This window comes from Nyctereutes procyonoides, unplaced genomic scaffold (genome assembly GCF_905146905.1).
Source record: "Nyctereutes procyonoides isolate TBG_1078 unplaced genomic scaffold, NYPRO_anot_genome, whole genome shotgun sequence".
NCBI lineage: Eukaryota > Metazoa > Chordata > Mammalia > Carnivora > Canidae > Nyctereutes > Nyctereutes procyonoides.
This window is the reverse complement of record NW_026575044.1, coordinates 13,099,763-13,114,385: the sequence shown is the minus strand read 5'-3', so window position 1 is coordinate 13,114,385 and position 14,623 is coordinate 13,099,763. Positions and strand designations below refer to the sequence as shown.

At 49.4% G+C, this 14,623-nt stretch overlaps 1 protein-coding gene across 6 annotated transcripts in view; it reads right to left on the bottom strand.

Moving 5' to 3' along the window:
* Positions 1 to 14,623, bottom strand: part of TP53BP2 (tumor protein p53 binding protein 2) — a 120,688-nt gene that overhangs the window by 50,435 nt on the left and 55,630 nt on the right. For 2 of the 6 annotated variants that reach the window (XM_055324479.1, XM_055324482.1), the window contains exon 1: positions 5,621 to 5,854. The exons of 3 other annotated variants lie outside the window; for them this stretch is intronic. In XM_055324479.1, coding sequence (XP_055180454.1) covers positions 5,621 to 5,647 — 27 coding nt within the window. In that variant the 5' untranslated portion in view covers positions 5,648 to 5,854. Of the gene's footprint in view, positions 1 to 4,077; positions 4,212 to 5,620; positions 5,855 to 14,623 lie in introns of those variants that run through there. One more of the 6 variants, XM_055324480.1, reaches the window with a different exon arrangement.

The following is a 14,623-nucleotide window of genomic DNA, read 5'->3' as shown; positions in this document are numbered from 1 at the left end:
TATCATCTCAATACATCATTTGGTTTTGGATAAATTTTAGGTAGAAAAAGAAATCTAAAAATGACAAGTTGCTGAGTCTGGGAAGCTACTTTTCCTACACATTATCTATGTTTAGAATGCACATTTCTTTCATAAAATAATTTTCTTCTGCTGAGATAGTACACAAAATGTTTTCGGAACCCTGCCACCATGTCACCTGGTGATCCCCTATCGACTACAACCTCTTCTTGACTCTCCCCAGTAGAATGTAAAATGTTAATGTCTCACTCAGCACTCCAAAATAAGTATATATTTCATACACAGTCTGTCATCTGTTTCCTTTTCTCAATTACATCTCATTAAAGAAAAATGTTCTCTTCAGAACATAGCACACCAAAAGGCAAGTATTTCAATCATGTTTGACTTGGTAGAGTGGCATGAGCGGAAAAGAACATTCCAGATTCCTAAACTCTCCTACCCCACTCTCCTTATCCTTTGATACTTAGTAGAGGCTGGTAAGAGGTTCGCAACCCAAGACGGCAAATCACACCAACAGGCACTGGTGGACAGTCCCCTCTCTGAGCTGGTGAGAGGCCCTCCATGACACAGGAGTACCAAGAAGGACTCAGTGATGAGTTTGCTTTAGACAGACTTTTTAAGGAATGCCCCACACAGTGACAGATTACCAACAGATAAAGGTCTACAGTATTCCTTAAAAGTTTCAGGAAAAAACAAAAAAAAAAAAAGCAGGTTTTGTTCCACTGTTTCCACTTCCTACTGTTGGAGGGCAGGGGACATGGGAGAGAAAACAGTTGCAGCACATGAGTAAATGACCCTCTGTTCTCACGGCCTCCAGATAAATATCCCTTCCAGATACTTAAAATCCTCTTCAATCTGGGAAATGAACTAGGGGTGGTGGAGGGGGAGGAGGGCGGGGGGTGGGGGTGAATGGGTGACGGGCACTGAAGGGGACACTTGACGGGATGAGCACTGGGTGTTATTCTGTATGTTGGTAAATTGAACACCAATAAAAATTAATTTATTAAAAAAAAATCCTCTTCAAGTGTTAAAACACAAGCAGCTGTATGCTTGTGCTAAAGTTCCTTATAAAGTCTAAACTGTTTCCCTGAAAGAGGTTAAAATACAGAAAATTTTTAATACTTTTCAGCTTTTAATGAATATAGCAGAAGTCACAAGCACATAAAATGTGAGGTACTTGTCATGTTTTTAAAGAATAGAGGATTTAACAGCCTTTGAGAATCACAATTCTATAAAGATAGACAACCGACCTTAAACTTTATTCTGGAATAAAACCTAAATTAACCTGCTACATTACTATTCAACAAGAAGAAATTCTTTTACCACATGGTATAATCATATAAACACAATGTTCTAAAGCTGTAACTTGAAATTTTGTTTTGTTTTGCTTTAAAGATTTCATCCATTCATGAGAGACACCGAGAAAGAGGCAGAGACATAGGCAGAGGGACGAAACAGGTGCCCCGCAAAGGAGCCCAATGCAGGACTCAATCCCAGATCCCGGAATCTCGCCCTGAGCCCAAGGCAGACACTTGACCGCTCAACCACCCAGGCTTCCCAACTTGACAGCTTTTTAATTTCAACACATAATTTCAGTTTGGAAAATATATGCAAGTAATACCACCCTTTTACAGAAATAACGCAAGTATTTAAGCCAGTCATACCTTTGGTCTGTGAGCTGCACAGGTAGTTTCCTTTAGAAATACAGAAATCCTACCCACCAGCTGTCAGACTTCTAAAGGAGATACTGCAAGAATCTATTTTTTTGGTCCTAGACTTCCCAAACTAGCAGCTCTCATGATCAGATACTGTCCTACAGCATCATGGAATAACTAGAAATAATTATGATATACTGCGGCCCTAGAAGGGAAAATGCCACAAATTTAAAACTTAAATCACGATCAGGTCAATTGAGCTTTTTAAAGTAAGCTATCATTTTCTTGAGAACATTATCTGTATCAGGGCCACCCGAAGAGACTGGTTCAAAGAGAATGCTGAACTAAATAACTGGAAAACCCATTTCCCAAGTCATCAGGGGTAAACAGGCCATTACAATTTCATTTTAAAGTATTAATGGAAACACGAAGCTGCAAATAAATGTGCAATTCCAACATACAGTTGTGTGCTACTTTGTCAAAGTGACTACAGTATCAATACAGTGGCCACCAGGCACATGTGGCTATTTAGATGTAATCAAAACTAAATAATTGTCTTAAAATTTCAGTTTCTCATCCCACCGGCCACATTTCTAGTGCTGTAGCTGCAGGTGGCTGGTGGCTGCCATACAGGACAGCACGACACAGCGCATCTCCATCACAGTTGGACCTTGTATGCCTAACACATAGTACCTGCCAGACAGGCAAATTCAAGTCCTCTGGCTTTCCATGTGGCCCTGCACAATACCATGTGGTTTTATGTGTAGTTTTGTTTTGTTTTTAATTTACCATTTCAATAGCAGTACAAACAGAAATTTGTATAAAACTACATCGAAAAGCACAGTGAATCCTTTTAGAGTTAGCTAAACTCATAAAAATATTTTTGAATATATGCTTTGCTTCAGTATAATGCTTTACAAAATGAAAGCGATAAAAAAAGATACCTGATATCATTTTACGTAGCTGAGAAATTTTGCTTTTAATAATTACCTCCCTTTATTTGATAGCCAAGTACAATAAGGATGGCTCAACTCAAAAAGCCATACTCTCAACCTGCAAACAACACATTCTTCGATAAAGGAAAACACGGTGTCAAGTAGAAGAGGTTAATCAGTTTCTTCTTACCAAGTTGTAGAAATATCAGAGAATCAGAGATGCTTTGGTGGGTATCTGGAAATGAGTGTTAATTATCACAGCCACTCTGCTGCACCCTATCATTACCTCCACCCTGATACTCAGCTGTTTGCTTACTTATTTTTAGTTAGCCTACTAAAATGCACCTTTTCCTTCTGGTTTTGGGTCCAATTATCACTTCATGTCCCACATAAAAAAATCACTTGATTCTCTACCATTTGGTGAGAAAATACACAAACATTTTGTATATAATGCTGTCTAAACAGCAAGCTGTTATCTTTAGAATGCCTTTAAAGGCAAATCAAGGAATGTGCTTAGTGCTAGAGAACTACACACTTGAAAATGGTTAAAATAGCAATTTTTGTTAGGTACCTTTATTCTTTTTTTTTTTTTTAATTTTTATTCATTTATGATAGTCACAGAGAGAGAGAGAGAGAGGCAGAGACACAGGCAGAGGGAGAAGCAGGCTCCATGCACCAGGAGCCCGATGTGGGATTCGATCCCGGGTCTCCAGGATCGCGTCCTGGGCCAAAGGCAGGCGCCAAACCGCTGCGCCACCCCGGGATCCCTGTTAGGTACCTTTAATCAGGACAACAATAAGAGCATATCAAGGCAACTGTCTACATCCTGAGATGATCCATTTTTTCATATGAAGCACACTGTTTTCCCCAATAAATTGGTTAAGAATTTTAAAGTAATAAGATATGGAAACCTCACTCAACTTTAAAATTCAAGTATATTAAAAGCTAAAGATGAGAAATAAATGTTAAGAAAACAGGTTTCTTTTCAAGTACCCAAGATATGAGAGGATAAAGACACATATAATATGATGCCACTAAATGAAAACTTGCTTCACGTGTTTATGGATCCCAAGATTGCAAACTCTAGACAAGGTCTTACGTCGTCCCTCTTACAAGCTGGGCACTGGACTCGCTGCTTCAGAACCAGCAGCCCTGATCCTCAGCACCACCCAAAGAGCCAGTATGATCATCACCCCCATTTTACAGATGCTGAGTCTGAGACACATCACTTTTTAAAAGAAGGCAGTTCTGGTCCCAAAGGTCATAGCGGAACAAATAGTGAAGCTCTGGCTGTTGTTGGTGGCCTTGAGTCTGTGCTCAACGCAATGAGAACCACAACGTCTCAAGAGCAACATAACTTTTTTATAAATTCTGATCATCTGGTAATATCGCTGGGAGAAGGAAAACTCCTTAGTTTTAAGGATACCTTGACATGAAACTATCCTTAAAAAATGACATTGCAGGGGTACCTGGGTGGCTCAGTGGTTGAGCGTCAGCCTTCAGCTCAGAGAGTGATCCTGGGGTCCTGGGATCCAGTCCCACTTCGAGCTCCCCACAGGATGCCTGCCTCTCCACCTCTCTCTCGTGAATGAATAAATAAAATCTTAAAAAAAAAAAAAATCGCATTGCAACCAATACTTGTCTTGCTTCTATTTTTAGGAAAATTCAGAGACAACCTGCAAAAGTCATTTCAAGAGAAAGAAATGTTAAAAAGAGAGAGAGAGAGAAAAGCAAATCCAAGGGATAAAGATTTTAATAGCAAACTCCCCTCATCCAGGTCCATATTGTTAACACTGGGTATGTGCATCACAAAATTCACTTTGTAACTAGGCCTTAAACTAAAACAGGATGCATAACTAACACTTCCCAAATCCCTTAATCCTGGCGGGACAAAATATCCCAAACCAGCGGAACTGCACAACTCCAGTTAAGACCAGTCGGCCGGGACCCTGACCCTTCTGGACTCCCCCCCCCCACGACAGGGGCGGGGACCAGGGACCAAACTTCTCCACCTGTAACGGCCTATCAGGGGAGCCCACAGATGGGCTCAAAGTTCCCTGCTGCTTCCTCCCGCACAGGAGGCCCTAAGAAAGCACCAAGAGCCGCAGAGCGACCCGGGGTTGGGGGAGAGGCGCGAGCACAACTTGGGGGGGCGTGCACGAGCCCCCAGCAGCGCCCCTCAGGCCCCCAGCGCGCGGGCGCGGAGAAGGAAAGCGCCGCTCCACGCGTGTCAGCCCGCGGCCGCAGGGGCCCTGCCCTGGCCGGGGCTCGTGGCGCTGGGGGTTCGGGGAGCCAGGGGGTGCTCAGGGACTCTGGGGCGGGGCGTCCAGGGGGCTCGGAGGAGCGGGGCGGGATCCAGACGATCCAGGGGGCTGGGGGCTCAAGGGGCCAGAGGCTCGGAAAGCCAGGGGAGGAGCGGACGCGAGGGACTGCAGCCAGAGGCGCGGGGCCGGGGCGCTCAGGAGGTCTCAGGGTGACCGGAGGATTGGGGTGGGGCGTTCCGAGGAGGGCTTGGGGGGGTGGGGGGGCGGGGGCCCGGGGGGGAGGGGAGCCCGGGGTGCAGTCGGGTGTCCCGGGACCCGACACTCGGGCTGCCGTCGCAGGGAGCGAAACGCGAGCAAAACGAAGGCAAGGCCAAGTTTTCTGCCCATTTCACTCTAACGAAAAGTTTTCTAAAAGGACAAAGCAGCCGCGACTCCCGCGCCCCAGCTCTCGACGCTCACGACCGCACCGAGGACCCAGGAAAGTTTCGGCGGCCGTGCGCGCGCAGCTCCCGCCGGCGGGGGCAGGGGCTGGGGGAGCCGGAGGGCGCGGGGGCCGCGGGGGCCGCGGGGGCCGCGGGGGGCGGGGGCCGGGGGCCCGACCGGCGGCGGCGGCGGCGGCGGCGGCGGGGGGCGGGGGGCGGGGGGCGGAGGCCGGCGGGGGGCCGCGGCCTGGGGCGCCGGAGGGCGGCCGCGCCGCGAGCTGCCCCCGCCGCCGCGACCCCGGCTGGGCGCCCGTCCGCGCGCTTACCGGCATCATCTTGGAGCCGAACCGCATGGAGCCGCGGCCCGAGCCGAGCGGGGCGCCCAGGTCTCGGGAGCGGGGGGCGGCGGCGCAGGGCGAGGCTCCCGGAAGGCGGCCGACCTGTTGCGAGGCGGCCGCGGCGTGGGCGGTCCGCCGAGCCCTCCCCGCGGGCGGGGGCGCCGCCGAGCCGCAGGCCTACCCCCCGCGGCCCCGCCGCCGCTTTGTCTGCTCCGCGCCCGCGACGGCCCGCGCGCCCTCTGCGCTCTGCCCCCCGCGCGCGGCGGCGGGGAGGGGAGGGGAGGGGAGGGGAGGGGAGGGGAGGGGAGGGGAGGGGAGGGGAGGGGAGGGGCCGGGAGCGCGCCTGCGCGGGCGGGGGCGCGCGGCGGGGGCGGTGGGGGAGGGGCGGGGCCGGGAGCGCGCCTGCGCGGGCGGGGGCGGGGGGGCGGGGCGGGAGCGCGCCTGCGCGGCCCGGGCTGGGAGACCCGCGGGGCGGTCCGAGGGGCGCGGGTTCGCGGCCACTCGCCGGGGCTCCGGTGCGACGCTCCGGTCTGACTCGCTTTAACTTAATGAAGGAATACACTTAAAAATGACTTCAACGGTAGGTCGTACATATTTTTGCCACAGTCACAATAAACAAGCCTTCAAAACGGTTACAAGTGTGCCCAGGGCAGCCCAGGTGGCTCAGTGGTTTAGCGCCGCCTTCAGCCCAGGGCCTGATCCTGGAGACCCGGGATCGAGTCCTGCATCGGGCTCCCTGCATGGAGCCTGCTTCTCCCTCTGCCTGTGTCTCTGCCTCTCTCTCTCTCTGGGTCTCTCATGAACAAATAAATAAAAACAAAAAGTGTCCCCAGCAGCCTTCTGAGGAAGGCGGCTGCCGAGCCTGTCAGGCACTGGGGTGGGGGAGGGAGGAGGAGAGAACTCTGGCGGCGGGGCGGGGTGGGGGGGCGAGGGCGCTGGGAGGGGAAGGAGGGAGAGAGGAGCGGGTGCTGGGGGAAGGGGCTCTTGGGTGCTAGGGGATGGGGGATGGGGGCCCTGGGGGGCGGCTCCCGTGAGGGGCACTCCGGGGAAGAGTGGGGGGGTGGGGCGGTCCAGTTGGGGGCACTCGGGGGGCCGTGCTCTAGAGGGAGGCTGAGAAGCGAGGCGAGGACAGCACTGCCGGCATCCAGCCTCCAGGACAGGCACCCCCTTTTCCAGATATCCAGCAAATACCTGCACCCGGGCCACGCACCCTGAAAGGATGAAGAAGGGCTAATTCCTTGAGAATGCAAAATTCTCCAAAACCGCAGTTTGACGCCTAGGTAGGTTAGCAGGGGCTCCATGCCGACTGTTGGTTCAGCTTTTATCAAACACCTGCCGCGCATCGGGAGTGCTGGCATACTGATGCACAGAACAAAAATTGGAGGCACAGTGCAGTGTAATAGTGCAGCGTATTAGTAATAATTACGCAAATTACCAGTAGGGGTACAAAGACAAAATTAAAAGAGGTTGGGGGAGGAGCCTGCAGGTACAACTCTATGGAGGGTGGTCCAAGCAGATGACCCCACCAGACCCAGGACCCAGACCCGAGGCCCCCGAGCTGGAGGAGCACATGTGCACGTGACCCCTCCTCCAGGAAGCCTGCCTGGGAGCCAGGCAGCTGCAGAGACCACAGGACAGCACAGTGACACGGGTGCACTTGGCCCATGCGAGGGCGTTGGCCACACTCCCAGCGAAGTGGAGAGCCCTGGAAGGGTTTGGAGCAGATGATCTGACCACTGTTTCTCTGGGACCCCCTGCCTGCTGGGCAGAACCCATTGGGCCTTAGCCGAGAACCTCCAGGAAGCTGTTGCAGTAAGCCAGGCTGGACACAGAAGTGGCTTAGGCAGCAGCCGTGGCCTGATGAAGAGGTGAAGGCCCACCCCACGGAATTCCCTGACAGGTTAGCTATGGAATATGAGAGAAAGAAGTCAAGGATAAATCTAAGAAGTTTGTGCTGGAGGATGAAGCTGCCATCAGCTAGGCTGCAGAAGACCACCAGCCGGCATCCCATCCCGAAAGCCAGCGCATACACAGACAGCAAGAATCCTTCCTGGCAACACATAGCTCATTGAGGGACCATTTAGCCCTAAAAAAAGCTGGCCCCGTATTACACTGGTTTTCATTATTTTCTTGCACAAACAAAAATCTCAGAAACAACCTGAGATATCATGATCCACCAAACTTCCAGTTTTGGGCAATAGAAAACACGTCTCTTTACCACCTGGAAGCTGGTCACACGCTGTACCTTGTATTTCACATGAACACTGGCCACCCTGGCTTATTAATAAAATGATCATAATGGAAATAGAAGCAAGGAGAGAAAAAGTCAGTAGGATGGCCTGCTTCTGTTTCTTTACTGCCTGTTTTCATAACCACTGAGCAGGAGGGAGAAGGGAGAGGGCAGCACCTGGCCCCCATCCTGGAGCTCCCGTCCAGCCCAAGAGAGAAGGTGCTCTGGCACCAAACAGCAGGTAGGCCTGGGTTGAGGGTTTTGTTTTGTTTCCTTTTTTTTTTTTTTTTTAACCCGAAAAGCATGAAACCAAATACATCCCATGTGATGGCTGTGCCTTTCATGTCCAGCTCTGGGATGGGCTGTTTGCTTCCCTCACCCTGCCTGGCAAGGCTGCTCTCTTCTCTCTCAATCTGCACGCCACTCCGGGAGAGATAAGCCACAGGCCCAGAGCGGGGTGGGGTGCCCCAAGCCCAGCTCACCCCCAGGCACAGACTCACTCCTTATCTGTTGGGCTGGAGTTCCAGTGTTCGAGTTCCCTCCTTTCCCACTTCCCTCAGCTGTTCCCAGTCTTCCTGCCTCTCCCCTTCTGGGGCATTCAACCTGTGGGGTCGACCTGCTGACCCTCTGCCCACAGCCCATCCTGTGTCCCTCCACTCTTCCCACATCTCCTGGTGATTCATGTCACTGACATTCTTACATGTCTGTATTTTACCAGGCAGTGCCCCAGATTCTAGAAATAAAACTCTAAACGAAACACATGCTCTGACTTTGTGAAGCTTGTGTTCTAGTGTGGAGTTAGAGTGTAAAAGGAGGAGATCATAATCACCAGAGGGGAAAGCATCAGGGCAAACCTAAGAGACCATGATCAGTATTGGCTAGGGTGGTCGGGCAGGACATTTGAGGAACAAATGAGGGAGGAATTGGACTCCAGCCCAGGGGAACAGCAAGCGCAAAGGGCCTGGGGCAGGAGTGTCAGGAGCACCTTAAAGAAACAGCAGAAAGGCCAGACAGCATGCCTGGAGCCCAGTGAACACGGAGGGGAGTCGTCAGAGATGGAAGAGGTAGCCAGGTCTGGATCACCAAGCACCACGTGACATCCCACAAATCGTCCCCCCTCTTGAAACCTCAGATGCTCCATTTCCACAGGCTTCTCAGCCTACAAATTGACTCCCTCTTCTCCCATGTTCCCCTCCAGAGATCAGTTATCCAGAAGACAGATGGGGAGAAGCCTCCCGCCAGGAAAGGAAGCCTCTTTACGCCTACCCGTCTTTCCCCTTTGCCTCAGACACCTTCCCTTAACCCTCCTACTCTTGTGTGAAGTGCCTACCTTCATGGAAGGCACTTGCACTGGAAGTCATGTTTGAATTCGTATGTCATCTATATTCTGTAGTCATTTGTGCATGTGCATGAATGTATAAATACATGTATACATGTATATTATTTGAATTTTTATATTTACTTTTTATTTTATTTTTTAGATTTATTTTAGAGAGTGTGCTCATGCACGCGGGTGAGGGGAGGGGCAGAGGGAGAGGGAGAGAGGGAATCTCAAGCAGACTCCCTGCTGAGCGAGGAGCCCCACATAGGGCTCAATCTCAGGACCCTGTGATCATGACCTGAGCCGAAATGAAGTCAGATGCTCCATAGAATGAGCCACCCAGGTGTCCCATTTGCTTTTTTATTTATCATGGTACTTACCACATGACACAGAAAAAAAAATGCATCTGTCTCCCCAACTAGACTAAGTGGCAAAAACTATGTAACTCATTTATTTGTCTATGCTCAGCCCCAACACTGTGCTCAGGGCATAAGACGAAATCAATAAACGCAGGGTTGATAGTACTAATAATAATGGCAAACTTACCATTCTGTGTCCTCCATGCAGGTTTGATAAAGTTTGGTCCCTGACCCCTGCAGCAGCCCCGAGGGTGGAGGGTGTCTCCCTGCGTGCCCTCCTGCTCCCTTGATCCGTTCCCCACCCTTGTGGTTGACAAGCTATAGGCCAAATCCAGCCCTCTGTCTGTTTCTGTATTGCCCATGAGCAACAATGATTTTCACGTTGTTTCATGGTTGGGGTGGGGGGAGGGACCTCAGAAAGAAGAGGAAGAGTCTGTGACAGTGTGAAAATCATGCAAAATTCAAACTTCAGCATCCTGCAAAGTTTTATTGGCACTCAGCCTCACTTACTTGTTGAGATGTGTTGGTTGCTGCTTTCACGCTGCAGCAGCAACTGTATGCCCTGCAAAGCCTGAAATGTGTACCACGTGGCTCATTACAGGGAAGGTGCCTGCTTCTGCCCCAGCAAGCCTTTAGAAGGTCTTCTGAGCAGAAGTGTCAGATGTCCCTCGATGCTTCCACATGTGCAGTGAAGCAGGAGGCATGTGGTTGGAGCAGCGTGGACGGTGAAAGGGCATGAGGGCAGTGAGTCATACATGGACATTTATTACACTCTTCTGTCTTCTTGTGCCTTCTCTAAATTCTAGATAGTACCATGTTTCTGGGAGTGCCCAAGGAGCTCAGATGGTGAAGCGTCTGCCTTCAGCTCAGGTCATGATCTCAGGGTCCTGGGATTGAGCCCTGCATCGGACTCCCTGCTCAGCGGGAAGTCTGCTTCTCCTTCTACCTCTCCCCTCACTTGTGCGTTCTCTCTCTCTCTCTCTCTCTCTCTCAATAAATAAAATCTTTTAAAAAATATATCACAGTCTATGTGGCTGAAACCACAGGAATTTATTTTTTCCAGGTGTGGAGGCTAGGAAGTCTAAGGTCAAGAAGCTAGCCAATTTTGCTCCCTGGTGAGGGCTCTCTTCCTTGCAGGACATCTTCAAAGCATATCCTCATGTGCTCAGATAGAGAGAAAGCAAGCTCTCTGGAGTCTCTACTTATAAAGGATGCATACGTTATCTTAATCTGAGGGCCCCACCCTCATGACTCCACAGAAAAGTAACTCTTTCCAAAGGCCGCACCTCCAAAGACCATCAGATTGCAGGTCAAGGCTTCAACATGTGAATTTTGAAGGGACACCACGAGGTCCACGGCAGCCAGTGTATTGTCCTATCCTACGGCCATAGATTATATCTATCACCCCAACAAGTGTCTCTTAAATGCCTATGAGAGCTACAGGTTGTACAAGGGTAAAATGATTTCTGGAACCCAAACTCATTGCTAGAATACAAACCTTGTCCTTCCAATGGTTGGATGCATGGGGTCAGCATCCATGAAGAACTCTATAATTCTTGAAAGTCAAGAAAATCTACTTGATGAGATAGATTTCAAAAAGTTGAACTGAGGCTTCACTATGGATAATGAAGAGAAATCTACCAAATATACTGACAATAGAGACTTTCAAGTGCCAAGATGTCACCAAGCCACAAGCCATCATCAGAGGCTGCTGTGGCACACACACACAAAGGGGGTTCTATTCCGCAGTGAGGAATGTGCGCCCAGGTCTTCCTGGTCTCTATTAAATATTAAGTTGGAGTGAATTGCATTCTAGTCATTTAAAAACCATTTTAAACCATTTTTAAATGGGCTTTCTTCAAATATTTTTCAAGAGTACCTGTGAAAACCACACTGGTTTTGTAGATAAACGGCCACAGGTCCTTTGAGGAAAGGACCAATTCCTAAAGTTGTTGACATTCTTTTTTGCCAGCACACAGTTTTACCAGCAGTTAATCATTACAAGAATGCCATCATGTTGCTACTATTAAAATTTTTTCCCAGTAGCCAAAGATAAACAATTAGGGAAAATCTCATGCTGTCACTCTCTCTCAAATAAATAAACACAATCTTAAAAAAAAAAAAAAAAAAAAAAACCTGAGACACCTGGGTGGCTGAGTGGTTGAGCGTTTGCCTTTGGCTCAGGGAGTGATCCTGGGGTCTTGGGATCAAGTCCCGCATTGGACTCCCCGTGGGGAGACTGCTTCTCTCTACCTCGCTGCCTATGTCTCTACCTCGCTGTGTCCCATGAATAAAAAAACAAACAAACAACAACAAAAAATCCTTTGGTAAAAAAATTAAAAAAATAAAAATAAGACAAACCTGAAACGGGAAAATACCCTGTTTAAAGAGAATTTTCCCTTCAGATTGATGAGGCTGCAAGCTCTAGCCAGGGAAGTTTGTTTTTCTTTCAGTACTTTGTTCTCTCAAAGTGTTTATAAATTGATTCTGGGGAAAGTATAGATCTCTTCTCAAATGTACTTCACATTTACCACATCTCATAGGATAAATATGAAATCAGAAAAAAAAAAACCCACATAAAAAAAAAACACCCCACATCAGGCTTGCTTATACATATTACAAAGGATCAACAAGTTCTCCCTGTCTGTTTAAATATGCTTTTATTTACAAAAAAAATCAATTTATGTACAACTTTTCAGGTTAATTCAGTAAACACTACTGAACATATGGTGGGAGCCAAGAGCAGTCTGGGGCCTGAGAGGTTCAGACTAGTATGGGTGAGACTTGGAGCTGGGATTGCAGCCCAGGGGCTCTGAGTCCAAGGTCTGCATTCCTGATCCCCACATCGCTGTCCCTACAGGGCTAAACATGTCTACACTGAGTGCTGGGGGCATAGGGCCAGCTGGCCAGAGTACAGGATAAATAAGGTCCGAACCCCGAGCAGCCTCGTGGAGAAAAGCGCATCCATGAGCACGAGTGACAGCAAACGTGCAGATGCTCCAACGGGAGTCCACACAGGAACTATCCCCCAGCCCTTCCAGGACCAGGCAGTCTGGAAAGTCTACACAGGGACAAGGGCTCTTGACTTGAGTATAAAAGATGAGCTTACGTGGGGCGTCTGGATGGCTCCTTCGGTTGATCATCCAACTCTTGGTTTCAGCTCAGGTCGTGGTCTCAGGGTCGTGGGATCCAGCATGGTGTCGGGCTCCCTGCTCAGCGGAGAGTCTGCTTCTCCTTCTCCCTCCCCTGCTCACTCTCTCTCTCTCAAATAAGTAAATAAATTTTTAAACAAATTAAAAACTAAAGATGAGCTTCCATGAAGTTGATGTGTTTTCTATTTTATTTGCTTGAGGCCTTGATTTACTGGGAGGAAGTTTTTTCATATAAACAATGTTTTATTGAGTGTGTACTACATGCATAGCAATGTGAAATAGACGAGTAAGATGTAATCTGTGCTCTGGACCAGCTCATACAGCTGGGCAGGGGCAACAGGGTCAGAAATGACAGTGAGTAGATCCACAGTTTATAGCACACTCACCCTATGCCACACAACAGGCTAACCCTTTATAAACGTTTTGTCCTATGATTTTCACTAACCCTACAAGGAGGTACTACTGTCTCCACTTTACAGATAGAGGGGCTAACTCTCTGATCCACTCAATAAATATGAAGAACTCTGTAAATGTGTCAGGGACAATCCAAGGCTCTGGGGACATCGTGGTACAGTAGGCAGCTCTGGCCCTGCTCCATGTTCTGGATGCTTTTGTTCTCATTGAGTGTGACAGATGATAAGCTAATAAACAGGACACATGCTTCAAAGAAATTAAGAGAAGATGGTGCAGTTGTACTCAATGAGGTATGTGTTTCAGAAATGGTGATCAGGAAAGTTCTATCTGAAGGGATGGCATTGGTTTCATTTATCATTTTTAAGTAATCTCTACACCCAACATGGGGCACAAACTCACGAGCCTAAGATTGAGAGTCTTGTGCCCCATCAACTAAGTTGGCCAGGCGCCCCTGCACAGATGGCGTTTAAAGTGAGATGTGAATGAGGAACCTCCTGCAGAAACTCCAAATGAGCAGGCCCGGTAGAGGCAGCAGCAAATGCCAAGCCCCTGAGGGAGACATGAGCTTGGTTCCCCCAACAGGAAAGGCCAGGATGGTGGTGGCTGGAGCTGAGCATCCCACCCCAAGTCCTATAGCTGATAAACAGCAGGGATGATGGTCAGATCCCCGTGTGTCTAGGCCACGGTTGACTGTGAAGCTAATTGCCTAAAGGAACAAATAGAACATTCCACATGTTGTCAGAGACCTGTGTGTTCTCAAGTTAACTTGAGCACAACTCAGAAGAGGGGAACCTATGGAATGAAAAGTCGACACAGAGAAGAGTTGCCAGCAGAAAGGCTTCCGGAAGGCGAGAGACACAAAGACAAATGAAGCCCCATCTAATACAAGCGGTGACAAATCCACCTTTGTCCCACCCTAGCCTTCACCCCGATCCAGTAAGCACCCTTCGTTCAAACCTCTTGTTGGACTGAGGGCACGCAGCTCTGACACTTGAGGTTAGGAGTTTAGATTAGCCTCACGCCAAAACCTTCCAGCTCCCCGAAGGTGCCAGCACAGAACAGCAGGCCAGAGGCCATCTGCTCCCTGAGGCTCAGTGGGAAGAGCTGTCGGGCGGGAGGCTCTGCAGTAGACCGCCCGGGGTGGCCGGCCAGGCATTGTGTAACAGGGGTGCACAAAGGAGGTGGGGGCCATGTGCAGAGGAGTTGTTATGGGAGAGTAATCATAAGGCAAGTGGCAGAGGCTAGACAGTGGCAGGCAGGCATCATGGACGGGGAGGGCAGAAAAACTTGGTGAAAGGGGACTCCTCTTAGAAATCTAAGATGTATTGTTCTGACAGCTCATTGGCTCAAATGAGCCTGTTCTCATTCAGGTCAGTCTGGAATTCACAGCACAGCCCTGGCCCAGAGAAAGTTCATTTGGCCTTCAGGGCTGGGCCTCTTCTGTGTGTGCAAGTACAGGGATGGTCACGTGGCAGCTCGGCAGGGGGAGGAGATTCAGCTCCACTTCCCGGCCAA